This window comes from Neodiprion pinetum, chromosome 7 (genome assembly GCF_021155775.2).
Source record: "Neodiprion pinetum isolate iyNeoPine1 chromosome 7, iyNeoPine1.2, whole genome shotgun sequence".
NCBI classification, from domain to species: domain Eukaryota; kingdom Metazoa; phylum Arthropoda; class Insecta; order Hymenoptera; family Diprionidae; genus Neodiprion; species Neodiprion pinetum.
In genome coordinates this window covers 248,471-271,700 of record NC_060238.1, presented here as the reverse complement: position 1 = coordinate 271,700, position 23,230 = coordinate 248,471, and the positions used below count along the sequence as shown (strand labels likewise).

General features: G+C 37.9%; 5 protein-coding genes across 13 annotated transcripts in view; 2 read left to right on the top strand and 3 right to left on the bottom strand.

The window, feature by feature from the left end:
* The first annotated feature begins 741 nt into the window (after positions 1–741).
* On the top strand, positions 742–3,040 carry LOC124223802 (carbonyl reductase [NADPH] 3-like). 4 transcript variants are annotated; one of them, XM_046636098.2, is made up of 5 exons: positions 742–852; positions 1,360–1,535; positions 1,651–1,911; positions 1,995–2,233; positions 2,309–3,040. In XM_046636098.2, the coding sequence occupies exons 2-5, from the start codon at positions 1,419–1,421 to the stop codon at positions 2,631–2,633; spliced, it is 942 nt and encodes a 313-aa protein (XP_046492054.1). In that variant the 5' UTR covers positions 742–852; positions 1,360–1,418; the 3' UTR covers positions 2,634–3,040. The 4 variants fall into 4 exon arrangements, with proteins under 4 accessions (XP_046492054.1, XP_046492053.1, XP_046492052.1 ...); XM_046636097.1 differs by lacking the exon at positions 742–852 and adding an exon at positions 904–939; XM_046636099.2 differs by lacking the exon at positions 742–852 and adding an exon at positions 970–986.
* Positions 3,041–3,214: 174 nt separating this feature from the next.
* Positions 3,215–4,726, bottom strand: LOC124223806 (carbonyl reductase [NADPH] 3-like). Its single transcript, XM_046636104.2, has 4 exons — positions 4,624–4,726; positions 4,282–4,542; positions 3,806–4,044; positions 3,215–3,730 (listed from the first exon to the last, which is right to left on the bottom strand). Exons 1-4 carry the CDS (start codon positions 4,642–4,644, stop codon positions 3,403–3,405), a joined length of 849 nt encoding a protein of 282 aa, XP_046492060.1. The 5' UTR covers positions 4,645–4,726; the 3' UTR covers positions 3,215–3,402.
* Positions 4,727–4,825: 99 nt separating this feature from the next.
* LOC124223807 (carbonyl reductase [NADPH] 3-like) lies at positions 4,826–6,852 on the bottom strand. The gene is made up of 4 exons (XM_046636105.1): positions 6,650–6,852; positions 6,298–6,558; positions 5,801–6,039; positions 4,826–5,725 (listed from the first exon to the last, which is right to left on the bottom strand). Exons 1-4 carry the CDS (start codon positions 6,665–6,667, stop codon positions 5,398–5,400), a joined length of 846 nt encoding a protein of 281 aa, XP_046492061.1. The 5' UTR covers positions 6,668–6,852; the 3' UTR covers positions 4,826–5,397.
* Positions 6,853–6,922: 70 nt separating this feature from the next.
* On the top strand, positions 6,923–8,727 carry LOC124223803 (carbonyl reductase [NADPH] 1-like). Its single transcript, XM_046636100.2, has 4 exons — positions 6,923–7,186; positions 7,325–7,585; positions 7,958–8,196; positions 8,267–8,727. The coding sequence occupies exons 1-4, from the start codon at positions 7,169–7,171 to the stop codon at positions 8,613–8,615; spliced, it is 867 nt and encodes a 288-aa protein (XP_046492056.1). The 5' UTR covers positions 6,923–7,168; the 3' UTR covers positions 8,616–8,727.
* Positions 8,728–10,883: 2,156 nt separating this feature from the next.
* The window catches only part of Pka-R2 (cAMP-dependent protein kinase type II regulatory subunit), a 29,834-nt gene continuing 17,487 nt past the window's right edge, over positions 10,884–23,230 (bottom strand). For all 6 annotated transcript variants that reach the window (XM_046636087.2, XM_069137647.1, XM_069137648.1 and 3 more), the window contains 6 exons: positions 20,147–20,230; positions 16,441–16,547; positions 15,985–16,243; positions 15,733–15,891; positions 14,411–14,513; positions 10,884–14,284 (listed from right to left, as the gene is read on the bottom strand). In XM_046636087.2, the coding sequence (XP_046492043.1) occupies positions 14,154–14,284; positions 14,411–14,513; positions 15,733–15,891; positions 15,985–16,243; positions 16,441–16,547; positions 20,147–20,230 (843 nt within the window). In that variant the 3' untranslated portion in view covers positions 10,884–14,153. The remainder of the gene's footprint in view (positions 14,285–14,410; positions 14,514–15,732; positions 15,892–15,984; positions 16,244–16,440; positions 16,548–20,146; positions 20,231–23,230) is intronic.

Sequence of the window (23,230 nt, the reverse complement as noted above, 5' to 3'; positions counted from 1 at the left end):
TACTTCCGGTATCAGGAGAACATCTGAGCCGAGGAGCCAGATCAAAGGCACGCCTTATTCCTGAAAGCCCGTGTCGCATACGTATAAGCGTGGTTGCCTATGATTAGGCGCTTTCACTTGGACTAAGCAACTTGCAGAAATTGCAGCGAAAAATCACTCCTGGTATTAGGAGAACATCTGAGCCGAGGAGCTTGATCAAAGGCACGCCTTATTCCTGAAAGCCCGTGTCGCATACGTATAAGCGTGGTTGCCTATGATTAGGCGCTTCTACTTGGACTAAGCAACTCGGAGAAAGTGCAGTGAAAAATTACTCCTGGTATTAGGAGAACATCTGAGCCGAGGAGCTTGATCAAAGGCGCGCCTTATTCCTGAAAGCCCGTGTCGCATTGGTATAAGCGTGGTTGCCTATGATTAGGCGCTACCACTTAGACTAAGCAACTCGGAGAAATTGCAGCGAAAAATTACTCCTGGTATTAGGAGAACATCTGAGCCGAGGAGCTTGATCAAAGGCACGCCTTATTCCTGAAAGCCCGTGTCGCATTGGTATAAGCGTGGTTGCCTATGATTAGGCGCTACCACTTAGACTAAGCAACTCGGAGAAATTGCAGCGAAAAATTACTCCTGGTATTAGGAGAACATCTGAGCCGAGGAGCTTGATCAAAGGCACGCCTTATTCCTGAAAGCCCGTGTCGCATACGTATAAGCGTGGTTGCCCATGATTAGGCGCTACCACTTGGACTTAGTTACTCGGAGAAATTGCAGCGAAAAATTACTCCTGGTATCAGGAGAACATCTGAGCCGAGGAGCTCGATCAAAGGCACGCCTTATGCCTGGTGGGCATATCGCGTACATGTAAGTTTGGTTGCCTATAATTAGGCGCTGCCATTTAGACTTATAGTTTTCCAGTAATCAGGAGAGGCGTGCAGAAGGGGTTAGAAAGTAATAAGTCATTATTCACACGTCAACTTATTGGTTTATTTGGAAGGGTTTGCACATCATTTTTTGACGCATATTTCATCATGCAACGTATTATAATATTCTACGTTTCTGTTTTGGTATTGGAAAATTAGTCAAATCAAATCACAGACTGGCAGCCTCGAGCTCATCAGCTTCATACCATGCCCGCAGCCATACGTTGTTGTTTCCAATTTGCCTTGATTTAGGAACTCGTGTATCCACTGCCCGAGATAAAGATCCAATGATTGGGTCAAGTATATCACTACTACTACTACTAAACTAAAATATCGCTCAGAGTCCACGTCCACATGTAAAAGTAATTTCTGTCCTTGTCTCATACTCATTTAATTGTGACAGATCATTTAGTTGCCATATACAGATCTCTTATTTCTATGGGAGAAGTCCCCCATTCAGTACCACATTCGACTCAACGCGGCCTGCCTTCGCCTGACCTCTTTACAATGAAACACCTGTTGACTACATCGCTCGTGTTTATTGGGATATTGTGCAGTTATACAGTACTTTCAATAGTTCCAAACACTAACACTGATGTGGACAGAACAGCACGCGTAGCGGTGGTAAACTAAAAATAATGTCCAAGTTTGTTGACTGAATAGCTGAATGAAATATAAAGCTAATATACCTGTACTGAAATTCAATATTATCACTTAAAATGAATTTACTATGCCACAGGTAACTGGAAGCAATAAAGGAGTGGGTTTTGCAACTGTAAAAGGGTTGTGTCAACGGTTCAATGGGACTGTTTATCTGACCGCCAGAAGTGTGGTGCGAGGGCAAGCTTCTGTTGAAGAGCTGAGGAAAATTGGCTTACAGCCAAGATTTCATCAACTTGACATTACAGATGACTCGAGTGTCAATGCGTTCAAAACTTATCTTAATGACACACACGGAGGTCTGGATATCCTTGTCAACAATGCCGGTATTTCCTTTAAGGTATAGTTTTGTTACAGATTACATCGGAATTCAAACTACCTTCAGTCCTCAATAATAACAAATTTGAAAACAAATTTTTGCAGGAAAATGCCACCGAACTGTTTTCGGTCCAAGCATCTGAAACTGTGCGAGTTAACTATTTTGGTTTATTAAAAGTTTCTAAGGCTCTATTCCCACTGCTGAGACCCCACGCCAGAGTTGTTCATGTATCCAGTGCATTCGGACGTCTACCTTTAATACCAGGCAGTCAAATCAGGGCTCGATTCTCTAACTCTGAGCTTACGGTGGAAGGACTGAACCAGATTATGAGAGATTTCATAGAGTGCGTTATAAGCAATGAATTGAATAGCAGTCTCATTTGAATCGGAATTTGGCATTAATTCCAATTTCTTTACAGAGCCACAAAAACGAATAATTATCAAGATTCAGGATGGCCAGACAAACCATACGTGGTAAGCAAAGTTGGTGTTTCTGCTTTGACTGGGATTCAACAAAAAGCATTAGACACAGATGCCAGAGAAGACCTCGTAGTTAACGCGGTTCACCCAGGATATGTGAATACCGACATGACCGACCACCTGGGTGTTTTCACTCCCGAAAGGGGATCTCAATCTTCGCTTTATGCTGCACTGTTACCAGAAAACACTGACATTAAAGGAAAATACATCTGGCACGATAACACTCTTGTTGATTGGGCTAATGGTCCCAAACCAGCTGCTTGATCAAACGAATTTTATATTTTTATACATAGAAGTCGTTTGCTCTCTATGAAAGTTTTCCACTTTTTTAAAATAATAAATATACATATACCTTGTGATGCCTTGTAATCTCAATTATCCTTTGAGAAACACTCGAGGTATTACACAACTGACATTACATAATCTCTTATCTACCCGTATTCGTGGCATAAACATCACATAGCTTACTATGTAAACGCTCTTTGATGAGATATAAAACATATTACAGCATTTCACAATAAAACTCGTTGTCTTCTTCATAACCATAGAATATTAACTACTGCAATGAGAAAGTCGTTATAGATCTTATGCATTTCATTCATGCTTTCTTCTTCCCAACATTATACAATACTTGTACGTTACATATTCTACTTATTCAATTCAGATTGCAATATTCGTGTGAAAAATAATGCGTCCTAAATGATACCCTTACCATAACTATAGCAAGTCTTGCAACCACGATAAGAGTGAATACGAAAACGGACTAGATTAGCTTTAGCTTAATTCATACTTTATCACGCGTCTCTATCAGTTGAAAGCTGCTCAGGTAGAAATAATTTTCAGAATAAGTAATAACTACTCGTTTATTACTTCAGATGATATAGACAAAATCAATATGCCATCTTCATCCTGTCAATTTAATTTTCAAGCACTGATTAACATACAGTACTAATGTGCTGAACATTAGTCAGCAAACATTTGGATTTCTATCAGAATTGTCTACAGTAACACTGGAGAGAATAACAATGGTCGTCTAGTACGGACCGGGCAAGGGATCATTAATCCAATCAACGATAATATTATTGTGCCAGACGTATTTTCCCTTGATATTCGTATTCTTCGTTAGGAATGCCAGGTATAAGGGAGCTCGTGCACCTCTTTCGGGAGTTAAATGTGCTCTGTGGCTCGTCATGTCCGTCTCGACAAGACCAGGATGTACAGAATTTACAGCGATGTCTTTTCTGGCATCTTCGTCAAACGCCCTTTGTTGAATGCGAGTCAAAGCGGACACAGCCACCTTGCTAGCTGAGTAAACATTGTTGGCCCATCCCAATTCTCTGTGAGTGTTAGTCTGCGCTGCGCTGTAAATGAAATTGGAATGGGGTTGACCTCTGATTTGAATATACGAATTCATCGATGCAACAGTCGCAACTCACTTGATGAGATCCCTCATGATTTGGCTTAGGTCATCCTCAGTGAGCGTCAGACTTGCAAGTCGAGCCTTCAACTCGTCTCCCTGTATTCGCGACAAGTGTCCAGCGCTGCTGCTGAGATTAACAACTCTAGCATGGTCTCTCAGTAGTGGAAACAGTGCCTTGCAAACTCTCACCAAGCCGAAGTAATTCACTTTTATGGTCTCTGATGCTTGGTAAGAAAACGGGTCAAGCGAATTGTGCTGTAAATAGATAATAACTCAATTAGTATCAAGCTTCAAGTAATCTCTTTATGTGATTAGATATCTCGGCAGTAGAATGCGCTTTGGTCTTACGATTCAGAGCTGCTGGCATTAGTAAGCAAGATAAGCACGTATGAGAGATAATATGGCTAACTATTAAAAGAACTAAAACTAAAATTCATGAACTGAAAATTGACAGGAGAATTCAAGATCTGATGAAAAGTACATAGTATCAACCTTGAAGGCGATTGCAGCATTGTTAACGAGTACATCGAGTCCTCCATGAATGTCGCTGATATACTGTTTGAACGTGTCGACACTTGAGTCGTCAGTGACGTCAAGTTGATGGAATCTTGGTTGAAGACCAAGTTTTTTGAGCTCTTCAACTGCAGCTTGACCTTTAGCCTCGTTCCTTGCAGTCAGATAAACTATCCCATCAAATTGCTCGCACAGACCTTTTACAATTGCAAAACCAATCCCTTTGTTCCCGCCAGTTACCTGAATATGCATAAATAAGACAAGATCCAGGATATACGTATGATTAATATAAGGAGTCAGGACTCCAAATTAATAACTTACCACAGCTACGCGCGACATCATGTCACTATTAGCTAATAATCGCAAATTTTTACTTGTTACAAGATGAGAACTGATGTGTAGAAGCTATCTGAAACCACTGACAAGATTCTCTGAGATTACACATAGCGAATTTACGAAGTGATTCATAAAATTGTCAGACTAAATCCACTATCAGTATTTAGAGATAATTGAGGAACTGGGCGACTATTTCTGTGCTGTTTATTCCCTACTTTCACCATTTGAGTTAAAAACAATACAACTGTAATACATAGAAGTGTAGTTCGCAAAGAAACAGAAAATTACACCCTATTGATTAAATATGCAGTGTACTTGACGTTCCAGTATAAAGTTTGATAAGTATTCGAAAGTTTGTGGTATATAAACATAAGAAAAAATTAGTAACAATATTAAAATGGAAAATAAAGAAACCTTTATCCATATGAAGTGTAACAATGAAAAATCAACGTGTAATTAGATATAGGGTCATTTATTCGTAACTGAACACAAGACTCGAGTGAGAGACAGAGAAGCTTATGCGAATGCCAGGTGGAACAACTGTGTCAGTCGCACTCGAATTCAGTAATGATTGAATGACCCTGTAGATCTGTTTATTACTATCAGATTTAAGGCACTGATCAACAAATGATATGAATTTACCTGCCAGACGGTTGCTACCGAGAACTATGGAATGTGCAGACGGATATTCTGATCGGACATTCTCATCTTTACAAGCCAAGTCCACAAGAAGAGAACATAAAAAAGAGCAAAGGTCGTTTAATAAGGAGTGGGCAGGGGATCGTTGACCCAGTCGATGATGGTGTTGTCGTGCCAGATATATTTTCCCTTGATGTCGGTATTCTTTGGTAAGAGAGCCAGGTAGATTGGAGCTTGTGCACCCCTCTGAGGTGTCAAGGTTCCCTTGTGGCTTGTCATGTCAGTGTCAACGTATCCAGGGTGCACAGCGTTGACGACGAGATCTTCTCTGGCATCTTTGTCGAATTGTTTTTGTTGAATACGACTCAGAGCAGAAACGGCTACTTTACTAGCCGAATAGGCACTGTTGGCCCATCCTGATTCCTGGTGGGAATTGGTCTTTGCCGCTCTGGAAATGAAGTATCCCTGACAGTTAGACTTCCTTTCCAAATATACCAGCGCACTAATCAATTGGCTAACTCACTCAATAAATTCTCTCATAATCTGGTCTAGCTCATCCTGGGTGAGGTCAGGGTTTGCAAATCGAGCCTTCAATTCAGCTCCCGGTATTCTGGACAGGTGTCCAGCACTGCTGGAAAGATTAACAACTCTGGCGTGGGGTTTGAGCAGCGGAAATAGAGCCTCACAAACTCTCACCAAACTGAAGTAGTTTACTTTTACGGTCTCGGATGCTTGAATGGAAAACGGATCAGTTGCATCATTCTGTAAACATGTAAAGACAAAATCAGCATCGAGTGAATAGTACCATTGTTACGATATAGGGTATCTGAACAAGAATACCAGCACTAATTTGATGTTCCAGAGCTGTTGACATTTGTGATTAAAGCAATAATAATAATTTGCCAAGGATCACAGAGCTTGTGTAAGTACGTCTAATATCTATACCACGATAATTAGATTTCAAGAAATATAAATCGAGGTGAGAATTTAAAATCAATTTAAAGGTTACGCGATATTGACCTTGAAAGCGATGGCAGCATTGTTAACGAGTACATCGAGGCCTCCATAAGTGTCGCTGAGGTACTTTTTGAAAGTATTGACACTCGAGTCATCGGTGACATCGAGTTGATGGAATTTCGGCTTGAGACCCACTTTTTTCAGGTGCTCAACTGCAGCAAGTCCTCTAGTCTCATCCCTTGCGGTAAGGTAAACGACGCCATCAAACTTTTGACAAAGTCCTTTCGCAATGGCAAAACCAATCCCCTTGTTCCCTCCGGTTACCTGTAAACGAGTAGAAACGTATGTAGATGATATGTAATGCACGTTATTCAGCTAGATTGGCGAAGAGTCAATTTCTAGGTTATTAACTCACCACCGCTACACGAGACATCGTATAAAAGCTTGGTAATAATGCTAAACTTTCACTTGCGGTGAGCTTAAAGGCTGCTTAGCACAAATTACTAAATATGCGGCCTATTGAATGACAGATTATTAATTGAACGAGAGCGACAATTCGCGGTAATTTATAGCGGTAAGTGGGTCTGAGGTGAGGTTGGAAAAACCGATGAGCCGCTAATCTATGACCTTGAAAACCATCATTATATGACAACATATACTCACATTAATTCCAGAACCATCCTTGGCTTATCGTTAGCTGATATACCGGGTGATTATTTCGCAATCTCGGTAGTAGGCGTGGCCTAGTTAAAGCAACAGCTCGGATTTTTATCAAATCAGAGAATATGAATCGAGTAGCGGGGCTTCAAACTGGCTAACCCGCACCCGGTTAGAGCTTTTTAAAAAATCATCCTCTAAACAGACACGAATATAACACAGCAAGTCTCGCTCAAAAAACAGTAGATTATTAGAATTTCAGAGAAGCGTTGGAAAGATGTCGCGCATTGCGGTGGTAAGTGAAAAAAAAAAAACTCTACTCTCGTTAAGGAAACAATGAAATGGCAAATAATAGAATGAATATAAAATAAGAATTTCTATCTACCTACGTGGACCGCTGGCTGGTTGTTTTCTTTTTTGATACGTTCAACAGGTAACCGGAGCTAACAAAGGTATTGGGTATGCAATCGTCAAGGATCTATGCCGTGAGTTTGATGGGGTTGTTTACCTGACATCAAGGAACGAGGAGCGAGGACAAGCCGCTGTTAATAAACTGAAGAAGGATGGTTTCAACCCAAAATTTCATCAGCTAGACATCACGGACGATTCCAGTGTTGAAAGATTTAGAGAATATTTGAAAGAAACCCATGGAGGACTCGACGTTCTTGTAAACAACGGCGGCATATCATTCATGGTACAAAAATACTTGAAATTTCTGTTGGAAAAACAAAATCAAATCACTAGTTATTAATGTTGCACTACATAGAGAAAAAATTTTTAAATTCGCATTGACATCTTTCATTTATTTGTTCAATTACAGACACAGGCATAAAATTTTGTTATCTACTTCTTGATTGCACCATCTTGGAACGAGTTGTGGCGGTGTATAGAACAAAATGTTAGCCGGCTTATCTAATCACAGCCCAACAACGTGTCATCTGATCTTTTGAACTTACCTCCTAGGGCTCTGATTCTAACATAAAACTACTGTGATCTGAATTTCCGAGTAGAGGAAATTATCGGATACTTACTCACGAGATTACTTTTTTTTACCATGATTTGATAGTTTGATGCCCCAGAAACGTTTCCGCAACGAGTAGCCGAGACACTCAGAGTCAACTACTTCGGCCTCCTGAGAATTTGCAAGGCTCTATTTCCACTCCTAAGGCCACACTCCAGGGTTGTTCAGGTGTCCAGCAGTGTTGGGCACTTGTGTAAAATACAGGGAGCTGAGTTGAAGGCTCGGCTTGCTAGTCGCGAACTCACAGAGGAGGAGCTCACACAAATGATGAGGAATTTTGTCGAGTAGGTCGAATCGTCTGAAAACAAAAGTGCGGATTGAACAAAGAAATTAGTACAAGTCTTTTATTTCCAGCGCAGCAGCAATGAATACTCACAGGGAGGCTGGATGGCCGAATAGTTCATACACGGTGAGCAAAGTCGGCGTTTCTGCGCTGAGTCGCATTCAGCAAAGGGCGTTCGATAAGGATCCTCGTGAAGACATTGTTGTGAATGCGGTTCATCCGGGATCCGTGATCACCGACATGTCTGGCAAGTTGGGAACTATGACACCCGAAAGAGGTGCCCAGGCCCCGCTGTACCTGGCTCTGTTACCAAAGTATACGGAGATCAAGGGAGAATACGTTTGGCATGACAATACTGTCATGGATTGGGTAAACGGCGAAGTAAAAACCTTCAGGCCCGATTCGCCTAATTTATACTGATCTTGAACATGAGGATAGAAAAACATCACCCATAGAATTTGAGCGGTGCTGAAAACTTCATAATTGTTTTATAAAATGGAACAAAACAAAATACAGTTATGCTACATTGAAAGATGTTTCTTTGTTCTTTTATCTCACATTGCGGTTCCCTCAAAATTGAAAAAGAGGAAAAAAATTAAACATCAATTAACATCAATTAACATCAAAGCATTCAAGAGAAATATATAGAGAATACAGATATTATTTCATTTCATACATTTATTATATTAATTATTATTATTGTAACTATTATTATTTTGTGTTTTTACACTACCTATGCACGAAATACATAACAATAATAATGATAATAATAATAGTAATAATAATGATGATGATGATGATTATTGCTCGCCATTCAAATACGGTTTTTTTTAATATATATAATATGCAAATCACCCGCTTCACCCATAGACTAAAATATTATATAACAAACAATGAAAACGTAGGTAACTACTAATAAATACTTAGGAGCGTACAAATTGGTAATACTATCGTATAGCTTCAACATCTTCCTTCGTTTCAATGAACACCCTCTTATTGGTAACGTTTGTGATATTTGACTTAAGTTACAAGGTATGTTGTGCTACGTTATGTTTTATGTATGAGTATGCACGTGAATAGAATGAGAAGATGAGCAGAGACAAGAATCAACAAAGAATGAGAAAACAAAAATGATGAAAAAATAATAATACGCATTTTTAAACATCAGCTTAAAACCGTATCTGATTGGCGGCCGGATTTTCATCCAATAATAATGATAACAATAATGTATACCTTATTTACGCAGTTATATTATAATATATATCAATATCGATTTATCTAGTTTCATTCATTTTGTCAATTACATTAATCAAAATAAAAGTGTAATATAATATAATGATATATAACATAGAATTATTAATGTATATATATACATACATACATACATAGTGTGTATATATATATGTATATATACGTATATATATGCATATATACACACACACTATGTATGTATGTATGTACGTATATATATACACACACGCACACACACACATATTTATATATAATTAATAAACACTTCGATATTAATGCATATTATGGCAACTTAAAAAATATGACTGATGCAAATCGGAGACATTTTCATTTGGATATAAATTTTTTACTCTCCATATAGTGTAGGATTCAATATTTCACCTTCCGTTTTTTCAATTTACCAGCCGAAATAGGCAGGCAAAACTTTTCCGCCTACTACGATACTTATATTATTTTTTTTTTCTCCATATACTTTGTTTCTATAACTATATGACACATGACAGATCTTGAGATTCCTAATGTTGCTACTAGCACTACCACTACCACTACCACTACCACTACCACTACTATTATTATTATTGTTATTATTATTGTTATTATTATTATCATTATCATCATTATTATTATTACAATAGCTATTATTGATATTATTATTAAAAGTATGTATACTGATCACATACAATAATTTATTGGCATGCTCACATTGCTGTGCGGAACGAGCCTGTGCATCCGATCAGACCAGCTGGAATCGAGCAGAGATAGTAGATTAATTATTAGCGCAACTTGTTCTATTTCAGTGATAGAACATACCAGGTATCTGAATCCAGTCAAGGATTAAATCTTGTTCTAGTACTGGTAAGTTAATCACCGCTGCCGATAATATAATGATTGCCTGTATTAAATAAAACCTTCTACAAGTAAAAATCGGAACACAACACAAAGTATTAAAACATTTTTCACGATATTTAAACATAGTTAAGTACATGTGCGATTCAGCTGACTCTGGTCAAGCGGAAGAGACATATTATTTAAGACGAAAGCATTAGAGAAGACAAAATAATCCGAACTAAAGAGCAAACATTTATAATCTAAAAACGTTGATAATTGTAATTATTACACTCTCTTCCGACAACGTTTACTGTGTTTTTATCCCCATATACTAACATTAGTTTTTTATTCATTTTCATTTCATGCATATATTATTATCATCATGTATATTTATAAGCATGTTGTGTGGAAACGAATAGCGACAATTAATTGTAAGTGTCATATCCGAATGAAAATGTCTACAGAAAAGTAGGAATTCCTAATTCCCCCGGTTCATGAATGTGATACGTACATCATTATATATCATGGTACCTAATACGATAATATGGATTTGTATTCTATATATGACAGTATGGTATATAGTAACGTATAACAGCAGGTATGGGTTGCTTTGTTTTTGCTTTTTTTTTTTTTTGTCTTTTTCCTCTAAATATAATCGTGTGTCTGAGCAAATGAGCATGCGTGAATGTGATGTTATAAGTGTTTTTCTATTGCGTTATGTTTTTGCGCATGTTCTTAATACTTTAACAACTTTCCTTTGTGATTATGTTATATCAATATATATATGTATATATAAATAATATATATTATAAAAAAAAAGGAGAAAAAAAACCCTGGAAAGTTTTGTTATACTTTTTAGTGTTTTCCTTCTTATTTCTCTTAGTAATATACATTAATTTATTATAATATTTATATATAGATGTATATATATAGTTTTTAATTTGCTTTCTTTCACTTAACATAAATAATGAATATAATATGAATAATAGGAAGCGGTTCGTCCATTTATTATAAATCTATTCATATGTGTCGGTCTCTTTTCGTTTAGTTTAGTTCTTTTCATTCCATTTATTTGAACGCTCGAAATATGTTAAAAATATTCATATCCGTGTGCATTATTCTGAAGGAGTAAATTAAAAAATTTTATGCATCGTTGAAAACGATTGGCGATCTTGACAGCTGTTTTCGTGATAATTACAGACCTTTTGAACGAAGAAATATGTTTTGAAATATGATTATACGTCGCAATACGATGAGTACTGACTACGATTTTCTTGGTTAATTTTTTATTTTTTTTTTTTTCAAATTTATTTTCTTTTTCACCCTTCATTCTGCCAGATTCTGATTTATACAACCATCAAATAGGGAATACAACAAACAGTCAGCTAGTTGAAAAGCAAGTTCTTTTAAACGACAAATCATGACGTCTCAATATTTTAAGCCCGTAACAACAAACTGTTTATAATCTCAACTGTAATTGGCAGTGAGTTATTCTTTTAAATTTGTTTCTCTTTCTTGCGAGTTTTTGTTTCATTTTTTTTATTCATTTTTTTTGGTAATTTTTATTTTAATTTTTTTTGCAACTTTTAAACATTCATTGTATCCATTTATTCCTTCATAACATGTTTTTTTTTCCTGTTGCTTTTTAGATTGTCACCGTGAAGAACGCGGGCTTTGCGCGCCTCTGTACATGTGTACATACTTTATTCTTATTAACACTAAGAGATAGTTAGAGAGATAGAAAAAGAGTTTAAGGAAGGTAAATGCATGGGAAAAAAGGAAAAAAAAGAAGCGACGGTAAATTATGTTGTCATTATCGTAACAATCAGAGAATATAAATAAATAAATAAATATATAAAAGGCCAATTAACAGACGTAAGTTTTTTTTTTTTTTTTTTATGCAGGGCGGATTTTTGTCGATAATTTAGCGTACGTTGATTTCATAATTAGGCTTGAAAAGTTTGAAAAAAATTATTTGGCGACGATTAGGAAGGACAGAAGATGAAGCGGTGAACTCGCCCGTTCGTAACACAATATCACAACTTTACAATGGCACGATAATATATCTTTCTTATTTTCTCTTAGTTTTTGTAGTAATAATAATACACAAACATAAGTGCGTGTGATTAAAAATTAATAAATACATATATTTGTTTCGATAATATATACTTATTCCACCAGCAGAATATATGTACCTATATTATTCCTTTGCACTTCTTCTATCCTCTTCCACGACATCAATTTAGTTTAATAATAGTTTTAATAATAGTGCTGTATAGATAGTACAGTATAGTTTAGATATACACGGGTGTTTAATATTAAGGTGGACAGAGTTTGTGTGAAAATTCGCATTATCGCTTATATTATAATATTTACGATGGTAAGGTATTGTGCGACATGAGCATTATCAATTATAGTTCAGTTTAAAAAGTGATGAAGCTCGTTTTAATACGCTGTGTAAAGCCTGTGCCCGAATCAGTTTCGTAGGATTCAAGTATAGTTGTAGTAAATTGAGACGAATGAAAACGAGAGACACGACAAGAAGGAAGAGTAAGAACCAAACGATTGAAGAACAAATAAAAATATTTGGACATTAAAAAAGACTTGAGCATTGACTTGAACATTAAAACTTTGGCTACTTATTGTTTTGTTGAAACTCTCAATTCTTTCTGTATAATATTTTTTCCCTCTGCTGTGCTTTGTTTTCTCTCTTGATCCCTTGTTTCTCTTCACGCAAAAAAACGCCCCATTATTTTCATAATTCCAAATATCACGCACCCTCCGATCAATCCTAGAGAGATTGAGAGACAGAGAGAGGGAGAGAAGAAAGAGAAAATAAGAATATAACAACATAGAAATTTATTCACTGTGGCTTGCTTTAATTTTTTCCCCCTGAATTTGTAGCTTCCGTTTTGAAAATAAATTTCTTAAATATACATTTCTCATAAGTGTTTCATAATTAAGACTATCGTTTTGTTAGGACGCGCGCGTGTTATGTAGAGGAAAATTTATGCTGAGATAAAAAAACATGGAAACGTGTATTCCAAGTTGAGATTCGTGAAAACGATTTAATACTAATACTCGAACGTTATATACCATGTGTACAATATAACCGTGCTTTGTATTTTCTTTCCTGTTTACACTGTCAACTTTTCACACAAGCGAACTGAATAATCAAAGTTAGGCAGATCTAATGTCTACTAGCATTACAGAGCCAATGAATATTATACAACGGGGTACCGATCAGACGATCGATTGATCATACGAAATAATACAAGTAATAAACACAATAGGGATGAAAAATAAAATGAAAAAACGAAAAAAAAAGTAATGGAAACCTAAAACTAACTCGAGAAAAGAGCGAGAGAGAAAGTGAGAGAGGTCCCAATGGGTACGATATAAATAACTAGATAAAAATAATAAATTAAGTATTATAGTATTGTTGAGTTAAAATGACGAATGATACTCTGTCATTATCCGAAAGAGTACGTACATGTACATGTATATACACCGATAATAGCGATTTTGACAAGAATATATCAGGATCATGTAGCGGTTGAAAATCGGTGCTGAACAAAGCCGGTGGTAGATTATTCAATTTTTTTTTGTTGCTTCTTTTCTTCGTTTTTTTTATTTATTTATTTTTTTTGATTAAAGTTTACTCTGGTTTAGACGTTTTTAGAGTCATGCTAAGTGTGATTATACGTCTATAATGTATCTATACGTATGTAGTCGATCAATTAATTAAGTAAGTTTGTTGCATACATGTTTTCCTATATTTTGTGCCGATGGTTGCGTGTTTTGTTGTTGTTGTTGTTGTGTGTTGTGGTGTTATTGGAAGAAGAAGAATAAGAATAATCGTCGTCGACATCAAGATGTTCATCGAACGTCAGAGATGTTAGTTTTGCTTCCAAATATCTTGATCAATTGGTCTTCATAGTCCTCGATATTTCGTTTCATCAATTCCATGCAGGGGCCGAGGAGACGTTCAAAAGCCTCGACATCCAGAACTGAACAAGTGCGAGAACAGTCAGTCAATTGACAATAAATTGGATGAGAAATAATGATGCGGTAAAGGTGAAAACACAGTAGAAGAGAACAGACTTGAAAAATCGAAATCAGCTTACGATACTTACATGCCAGCTTAACGTTGCCGACCGCGTAAGCTGACGCCGCTCGTGGCTTGTGCGTGACCAGGGCTAACTCACCTAGGTAGCCACCGGCAGGTACGCGGTTGATCTGAAACCAGATTTCGATTATCGTACAGGGAGGAAAAAGGATCAGTAGGTTTTACTCTAATATTTCGCAAACTTGTCATCGTATAACGTTTATAGATTGAATCGGACATTTTCTCACAGCGAGAAGCCAAATTCTGACGTGAATGCCAGGAAGATTTATACGAAAGAACCAAAACGTGTCACACATTTTTGCCAAATATTATAGTAAAATCTGCTCTTTGCTTCGCTTCACGTAATCGAATCGAATTATGCAGAGATATAAAAAAGTAGACTTGTAGAACACTTGGATTTACATGTTTAGACACACATTGATGACAAATATTTGGATTTCACTTACAATGCGGGCAAAATTACGGACGTGTTATACACATTTATTCCGAAAGGATATCAGACAATTGTTTTGTGATATAGCTAGGGAAGACTTCGAAGCGTGGTTCAATCTTACGCCTTTTTGATAGTTATTCGTATTCTACGGATGAACAGCGGATAATTTTACTATAAAATATCAAAAGGGTAGGGAGAGTCGATTTGATCTACTTGTCACGAAATATCAATCATGTGCAAGGATTCTTCCACATATTAAACAGGTATATTCAACAATATGCGAGAGTATCTATACGACAACAGGGGTTCTCCTCATACCTCGATTACATTTGTGGGAATGCCCTGTTTCCCATCCAGTGACAATATAAAAATAATTATTAAGTGAGTCAAGGAGAAATGAATGTACACTAATTTACTGCACCAAGAAATATAGCAAGATTATCACATTGTTTTGTGTAAACAACTAATGTTTGTTCCATGGGATAAGCTTGACAAAGTCAACGCTTTCCTTGCATGTTTGAAAAAGCTTAGAATTAACCATAAGAAAGAAAGAATAGAAGCAAAGAATCAGACTCTAAGCGATAAACAGATGAGTAAACATCGTTGTCGGCGATGAGGTAAGAAAAACTGTACAAAGAAGATGAAGAAAGAAAGATAGAGACACTCACAAGAGTAAACAAAAGTATAATAGCTTTGCCAAGCATAGTATATAAATAGTTTAACGCCTCATTAGTTTTAGTGTGATAATGTCAAGCGTAAATATCTATATGTAGACGTGTGTATCACTTTCTTGAGTAAACTGAAAATACATATAAATATATACGTAAATAAATATGTACTGTTATAAGAAAGCAAAGAGAGAAAAGATTTAAACTGTTGTAAAGTTTACTTCTTACCTCAACTTCTCTACCGTTATCACCGAGAATAGTAATTTTGACCACGCCGTCCTCAACGAAATACATTCCATCAGCGATGTCGCCTTGCTTTATTATAAGCTCGCCATCGGCAAAGTGTTTTGGCGCCAAAGCATCGGCCAGGTTCATGCGTTCATAATTCTACAGATTTTTAATTGGTGAAAAGAATTAGGATTGAGTTTGCTCGACACGTTCATTGAATTTTCAATAAAGTTAAATTGATCGAATACAAACCTCGAGCGACTTGAGCATGGGAACTTTATTGATCAGATCCTCGTACATCTTGCGTTTCTTGTACGCAGACTTTAGCAGGATTCGTCGGAAGGTCTGCCTGTCCATCGCCCACAGGGTACCAGGAGTGATGGCCTTGATCGTCGCCGCCCTTGGCATGTTGTAGAGCAGTGCCAATTCGCCGAAGGCACCGCTGTTGTCATAGGTGTGTATCAGGACATCAGCACCTGACGGATCCTTGACGTAAACCTCAAATTTACCCCTGCGGGGAGACAAAAACAGGGGCAATAATTAATTTGTTAGAATTTGTGAGACCACCAACTATCGGTAAATACAATCCTGGTGTCAATATTTTGATGATTCTCATCTCAAAAGTGTTCTTCGAAATCGATTCGATCCCTTGGGGATTGTTTATTGAAAAATACATGTCATGTATGAATACAGCATGTGTTTACTCACTTTTCGATGACATAGAAATTATCGCCGTCGTCCCCTTGCCGTATTATATAATCACCGGTTTCGACCGTTTTCTCAAACATCGCGTCCAGCACGTCGGCCATTTGTTCCTGAAAATGTTCAAATTATTATTAACAATAGTTGACCATGTTCCGTTTGTTTCTTTCCTCTAATTTAAATACATGTCGTTTCCAATCAGTCGAGTGACGGATGTAACAAGGTAAGAGGATAACAAGTGTTGAAGTGGAAAGAGGCGGCCGAGGATGCGCGAGAATATTGCTGACGTAAGGTAGCCTCGACATCGTAAGGGGATACCAAGGCATAGCCGGAGCTTTTCGCAATCCTTAGGGGTGAGTGAATTAACAAGCGAGAAGAACCAGGCTGGTAGAAGTTCTGGTCATTTAAGAGGGATTTTACCAAGCTTCTAAACATATTCCAGCTACTTCGCCAGGAGGGAAAAGTTGCGGATGGGGGTGCTTGGTTGGATGGATGATGATGATGATGATGGTGATGATAATGATGATGATGATGATGATGACGAGGAGCGGGGGGAGGAAGACGAATTTCGGTCTTCACCGCAGGGTTCTCGACATCACCCTTAATGTTCTTTTCCTCCGTTCCCGCCTCCACATCCTTATCCTCGTTTATATCATGATCAAGGTTATGATTTTACTTTGTGCCTTATACATACCTATAATATTACACACAGTAATGACGTTGGGAAAGGTGGGACTCTATCATCTGCATCCGTGAGTGTACGTGTATACACTAGAGTGGCCCTTAAAAGGGTCATTTTTGAATTTCGACCGGCTCGCACCCCAAATCGGCTCCAGATAATGAAAAAATAATTCCCTAATTTTTTCAGTTTCTTGTCTCGACTCTATCCCGTAGCCCAAAGAGGGTGGAATCCATTCGATCCTTTCAAGGGCACATAAAATTTACCGAACAGATTCAGATGAAATTTGGTATAGGGGGGTTTTTCTTAGGTCGCTGATTACAAATCTGAACTCGAAATTACAAAATCCAAAATGGTGGATCCAATATGGCGATATCAATTGACTTTGGGGTTTTGGTCCATCATAATGGATCCGCCACTCTTAATTTTCAAATTATGAGTTCAGATTCGTCATCAGCGACCCAAAAACCTCCCCGCACCAAATTTCATCTCAATCCGTTCGTTGGATTTGATGTGCCCCTGAAAGGGTTGAAAAAGGAAATCCGCCCTTTTTCGGGCACGGGTTAGAGTTGAGATGAAAATCTAAAAAAAATGAGGGAATTATTTTTGAATTATGTGGATCCGAAATGGGGGGCGAGCTGGTCGAAATTCAAAAATGACCTTTTTAAAGACCACCCTAATATACACATATACACACCATTTACGCAAATATTATACAGTATACAATACATATCTCACTGACAATTATCGTGACAGCGATATTGTCCAACGCTATCGCTTTTATTGTCATTATTATACATAGATAAGACGAGCCAAAGAATTTCCCCAACATTTGTAAACCGTACAAATAATTAATACAATAAAAAAAATTAGTACAATAAAAAAAATGCGATGCCATCTTGCACAGAAGTGTTCAGGCACCCCGATAACACAAACAACAACAACAGGCAGTATCGATATCGAGTATTATATGGGTATACATCGTCCGTCGAAGAGGGGCAAATTCTCATAGTCAGTTGCGGTTTCAGGGTTTCAGGATTAACGCGGTATAGAGGTAAACATTGGACTCGAACCTTTCGACTCTACTCACAGCTTTGGAAAGTTCGTTGCAAACTTGACAATAATTTTAACGCAACCCCAACCGCTGCAAACTTGTACCAAAGATTATGATACATGGAAGAAGGAAAAAACGAAAGTTTGAAAGTGCCAAAAGAAAGAAAACCGCTTTTCACATTTCCCTGTCTTCTTTCTTCACCCTCTTGAATTATAACCGCGCGGTTTGCGGGATTCGACCGAAAAGCCTGTCTATGTAAAGTCTTCGTGAGCCTACTTAAACGCGGATAAAATCAGATAATTCAATACGGAAATTTTTGTATAATAATATAATAGAAATATTTAACTCGTCGAAGTACGTGTACGATAATACAAGAGTATCGTCATTTTGATTTCCCCGGTGCGCGGAAAGACCTTTGACCTTACAACCGTTATATAGGGCTATAGGAGGGAATAACGACTAAACGTAGGGTATATACGTCATGAAGTCGAACTTACACATAGGTTTAAATACACATACGCGATGAATTATATACCTATTTGTACAATATAGGGGTATGCATGCATACCAATACAAGGCACCTGTAATATTAAGGCGATCAAAATGTCGAGTGGTTGGCAGGCGGTGTGTGCGGGGTTGGCATTATGAGGTCCCGTACACATACACACATACGTGACACGTAAGCGAGTCCGAAACGAAGATGAGGGGAAGAGAGAGTGGGAGAGGGAGAGGGAGAGAAAGAGAAACTGTTTCATTGATCGTGAATTAAAGAGCCGCGTCGAGGATGAACGGGGTTGGCTGACTGGTTGAACAGGGAAACGACATTAACGCCATGCCTATACTCGAGAAATACGACAAAGGGACAAATATTCGAACAAATACACACCGTCATTATACCCCCAATACCTACAACTCCGAGCGGTACGAGACTTGTCGATGATACAAAAGACCGTCTGTCGTAATAAATAAAACATGTGATCTCCCTGAACGGGGTGATCGGGGGTTGTTTCATTAATGAGTCTCTTTCCGCGGATTCAAAGGGTGCGTTCCGAAATTAACTGGCAACGTTAAAAACTCCCTGGGGCAGAAAGCAGAGGTAGTAGACGCGAACTCGACAGAGCAAGAGATCCCTACATGAAAAATCCGACAGTCTCTGTCGGACCTCTGTCGAATTTTTTATGAAAAATTGTTGACAAAACTGGGAGTTAATATCAGAACCATAGACTTATTATGATCAGAACCCGACCAAAGACGACAGGAATAGGACGTTAATATAGTGGAAACAATTAATCATCGTTTCAGTATATGCAACATGACACGAGTAACGTATGTACGAAGGTTTACGATTGCGACGAGTGTGAATTTTGCGCCTAGTGGAATCACAGTTCAGACGAATTGCGATCGTCAACTTTTTGCCCGAGCCGCACACGATAGTTTTCATAACACCTAAATGAAAAATGGTGGGATTTTTCGTGGTAGTTTTTCGGGACGCGAATGGTGAATTTCTTCTCCCTAGGGACGAAAGTGATCTCCCAAGGGCGGAATGCGAAGCAATTGTGTGCTGCGCAGGCGCGACACCATCTTTACAACGCTGTGAGATGAAATTGACTACTTTGGTCCCGCTAAACTGCTACGCAAAGCTCCACTTTTCACTCTGAGGATGAAGTTAGTCAGCGTATAACTAAACATGGAAGAGAAAAAGAAAAATCACTATTGTGCAATATCGTAGTGACATTGAAGTGACTTGAAGTTATAAAAATCTAAATTTCATTTGCCATATTATATAATTTACTGTATTTCAGAAATTCCTAGAATTATTACGAAATACGGGGGCTTTCCGAAACATGAATCGTTAAAATAACGTGACTAACTTAAGCCTCATCTTTTCGCGCACGTATGATAAAAAGTACCATATATACCTGACGAGGATGTAAATAATTATGCATGCAGAATGGTAGAATGTATTCCTTCTTCCTTACCTTGTCGAGGGCCCGGAAAAGCAGGATGGTCTTAACGCTTTCACCCAACCTAAGCCGCTGCTGATCGCTCTTCGGATGCACCATCTGAAACAAGAGGGTTCAATCGATGTTATCTTAAAAAGCTTGAGTGATCAGGCAAATGATGAAACTGTAACGTGTATACATGTACAGAAGGTAGAAAAAGATAGACAGACAGAGAGGGATCTCGCAACCTCAGATACTGTGTCGACTAGGTGTGTACAAGTATGTACAACGATACTCGGTTCCAGAGGAGAAACGACGATGACGATGACAACCGAGAGACACAAATGAACGTCGCTCGACGAAGATCGAGGGTTTTAAACGGACTCTTCACATACACAACAGCAAAATCGGTTCCCTTCCTTTCTTCCTTTATTTATGCGTTAGTACGTATAAATTATATCCGTGAGACGGAGAAAGAGAAAGAGATTGATTTTTTAAAAAGAAAAAAATTCGGCCAACATGCGTGATACGTGTTTGTCGGCGAAAAAATTAAAGAAAAAATAAAATGGTAATCGGGTCAAGCTCAAAGCCCTACGCGTGATTGCATTCGTGTTGTAGTACCTGGACAGTACCTATAATACCTTGTCCTGCTGCTGCTGTTGGACGACGATACGAGGATCCGGATCTGTGTTTTGTTTTTTCATCGCTATACCCTTTTTTTTGCATCCCCCCCCCCCCTCGCCGCGACTTTCAGACTCGCCAATTCATCCTTTTTCTCCTTCCTTTTTGACCCTCCTACCGCCGTTTCTTGCAGCAAGGATACGTATCTCGTCTGACCGTGAAGGAATCGTGAGTTATAGCGTCGCTTGCGAGTGAAGCAAAAAAACGAAAAACACAAAAAAGTAAAAAAAAACTTAAAAAAAAAAAAAGAAAAAATGCCGGAATGGAACAGATAAAATCAACATAAAAGAATATACGAATCAAAGCGGATAAGTAATGAGAGCTGCACACAGCGTGTACGACGGTGATAAAGTATACGTGTTATATTACGTTATAAGTATATGTATGTATATAATGTTTATTACTGTATTTTTTTTTTTTTTGCTCTTGTCTGTTTCACGTTATAATTGGGATGCCGATACAATAACATCTCTTGACGTGCACGGCGAAATCGTTAGGACCATACATTTTTTGATCGATCGCCATCGCGGTTATCAAGAAATAAAATCTCTATGCATAAGGTATATAACATAGTAACTACACATACAAGATTATTTTTCGTTGTTAATCCGATTTCGTTTCTCTTTCTCGCTCCATAGGTATAATAATACTTTTCATCCTCAATAAAAAGTAAATAAAAGAAGTGAAAGAGGGAAAACAACAAATTCCGAAAGGATGATCATCGTCACATGATATCATTATACTTATACACAAGTGTTGTATGTACAATATGAGTATAAAATACCATAGGTATTGGAAAGTAGAAAAAGAAATGAAGCGTCGATTGTTGTTTGATTTGATTAAATTCCATCGATTGGTTCATAATTTCGCAACAGCAAAAAATAATATGTATGTAGGTATATATGGGAATACGATCAAGACTGCGTCGCCGCTCCTCGCGCACCTGCGGGTATGTAGATACGACAGTCGTCTGACCCTTGCTGTCGCGGTGCTTGTACAGGTTCGATATCTGTGATCGGAATCAATGACAGACGTTGTCTGGTAGGGTTTTCCACTTTCCTACTCCTCAACCTCGTCCGCATGGATGAACGCGCGAGGTTAGACCTCGTGTAACGCGTAGGTGGTGGTGGTGTGTGTGCGCGTGTTCGTAAGACGCATGCGTATTCACGTGTAAATGTAGGATGCGGTAGGTTGTAGCAACAGCAGGAGGGCATGCTATAAATCGCGTGGAACCTGTGTGCACAACCAGCAACAGCAACAACAGTCGGCAAAGCTTGGTAGAAACTGGGTCGTCGACGACTTCCATAACATATTGCATGTAAAGTCCGAAGGCGTGGCAAATTTCTGTAGATTCGCCAATATATGGATACAAATCAGTGCTGTTCTATTAATCGATTAACAGTTTTTTTCGATTGATCGATTAATCGACGCTTTCGGTTAATCCTTCTTCCAATTAAGCGATTAATCGATTAATCGAGTAATCGAAATTGCTTCATAATAATTCCCAGGTCAATTGGTACATGCGCATAGAAATCGTTCATTAATCGAAAAACTCAATTAATCGAAATTGCCGATTGGTCGATTAATCGCACAGCACTACTACAACTATAATATAATATACGCATGAACCGCATTTTCTCTTTTCCGCCAAATCTCAACCGTGACACGCCTTGCGTTTTCAAATTTTCAAATAATAATAATAATAAAAAAGCTAACGACGTATAAACGAGAGGAACAAATTTTGGAGTATAGATATTTAGATGTATTGTTATATAAGCTACGTTACAGAATCAACGGACTTTTCGCCGCAGCTGCTGCAGTGCAGGACGGGTGACGTCTCTGTGGCTCCTCTCGGCGTGTGTGCCGTCCTTTCGCATCGATAGTCAAAGTACCTTTTTCACTCATGCCTACACACGTTATGCATACCTATGGTATACCGATAATACCCGTAACGGTGCCTATGTATCATCATATTGTGTCTTATCGATGCATGATAAAATGCATTACATAATACATGTATGTACGTACATGCGTCATACGATGCATAAATCTAACGATCATAATTATTATATTTTCCAAACAAGTACATATCTATAATGAGCATAGGCAGTGCGATATGATTCGCGGAATAACGGTAAATCAGCGTATAAATTAGTTACTCGATATGCTTGAATTGATTGGTAAACCGTTGACGGTTAAGAAATGATTTGAAAAGTCGTAAAAGAGAAGATGAAGAAAAATTAAACCGAAAAAGAAAAAAAACACAACTGCAACAAATCGAAATTTGACGTCCAACCGCACGAAAATCATAATTGTTGGACATAAATTAGGTATCATGTACAATAATTGAAAGTAAAATGGATGGACGGTCTTGAAGAGCAGAAATCGCACGATTGTGCGATGACTAGGTTATTAAAGTGACGGTGAAAAAAAACGCGA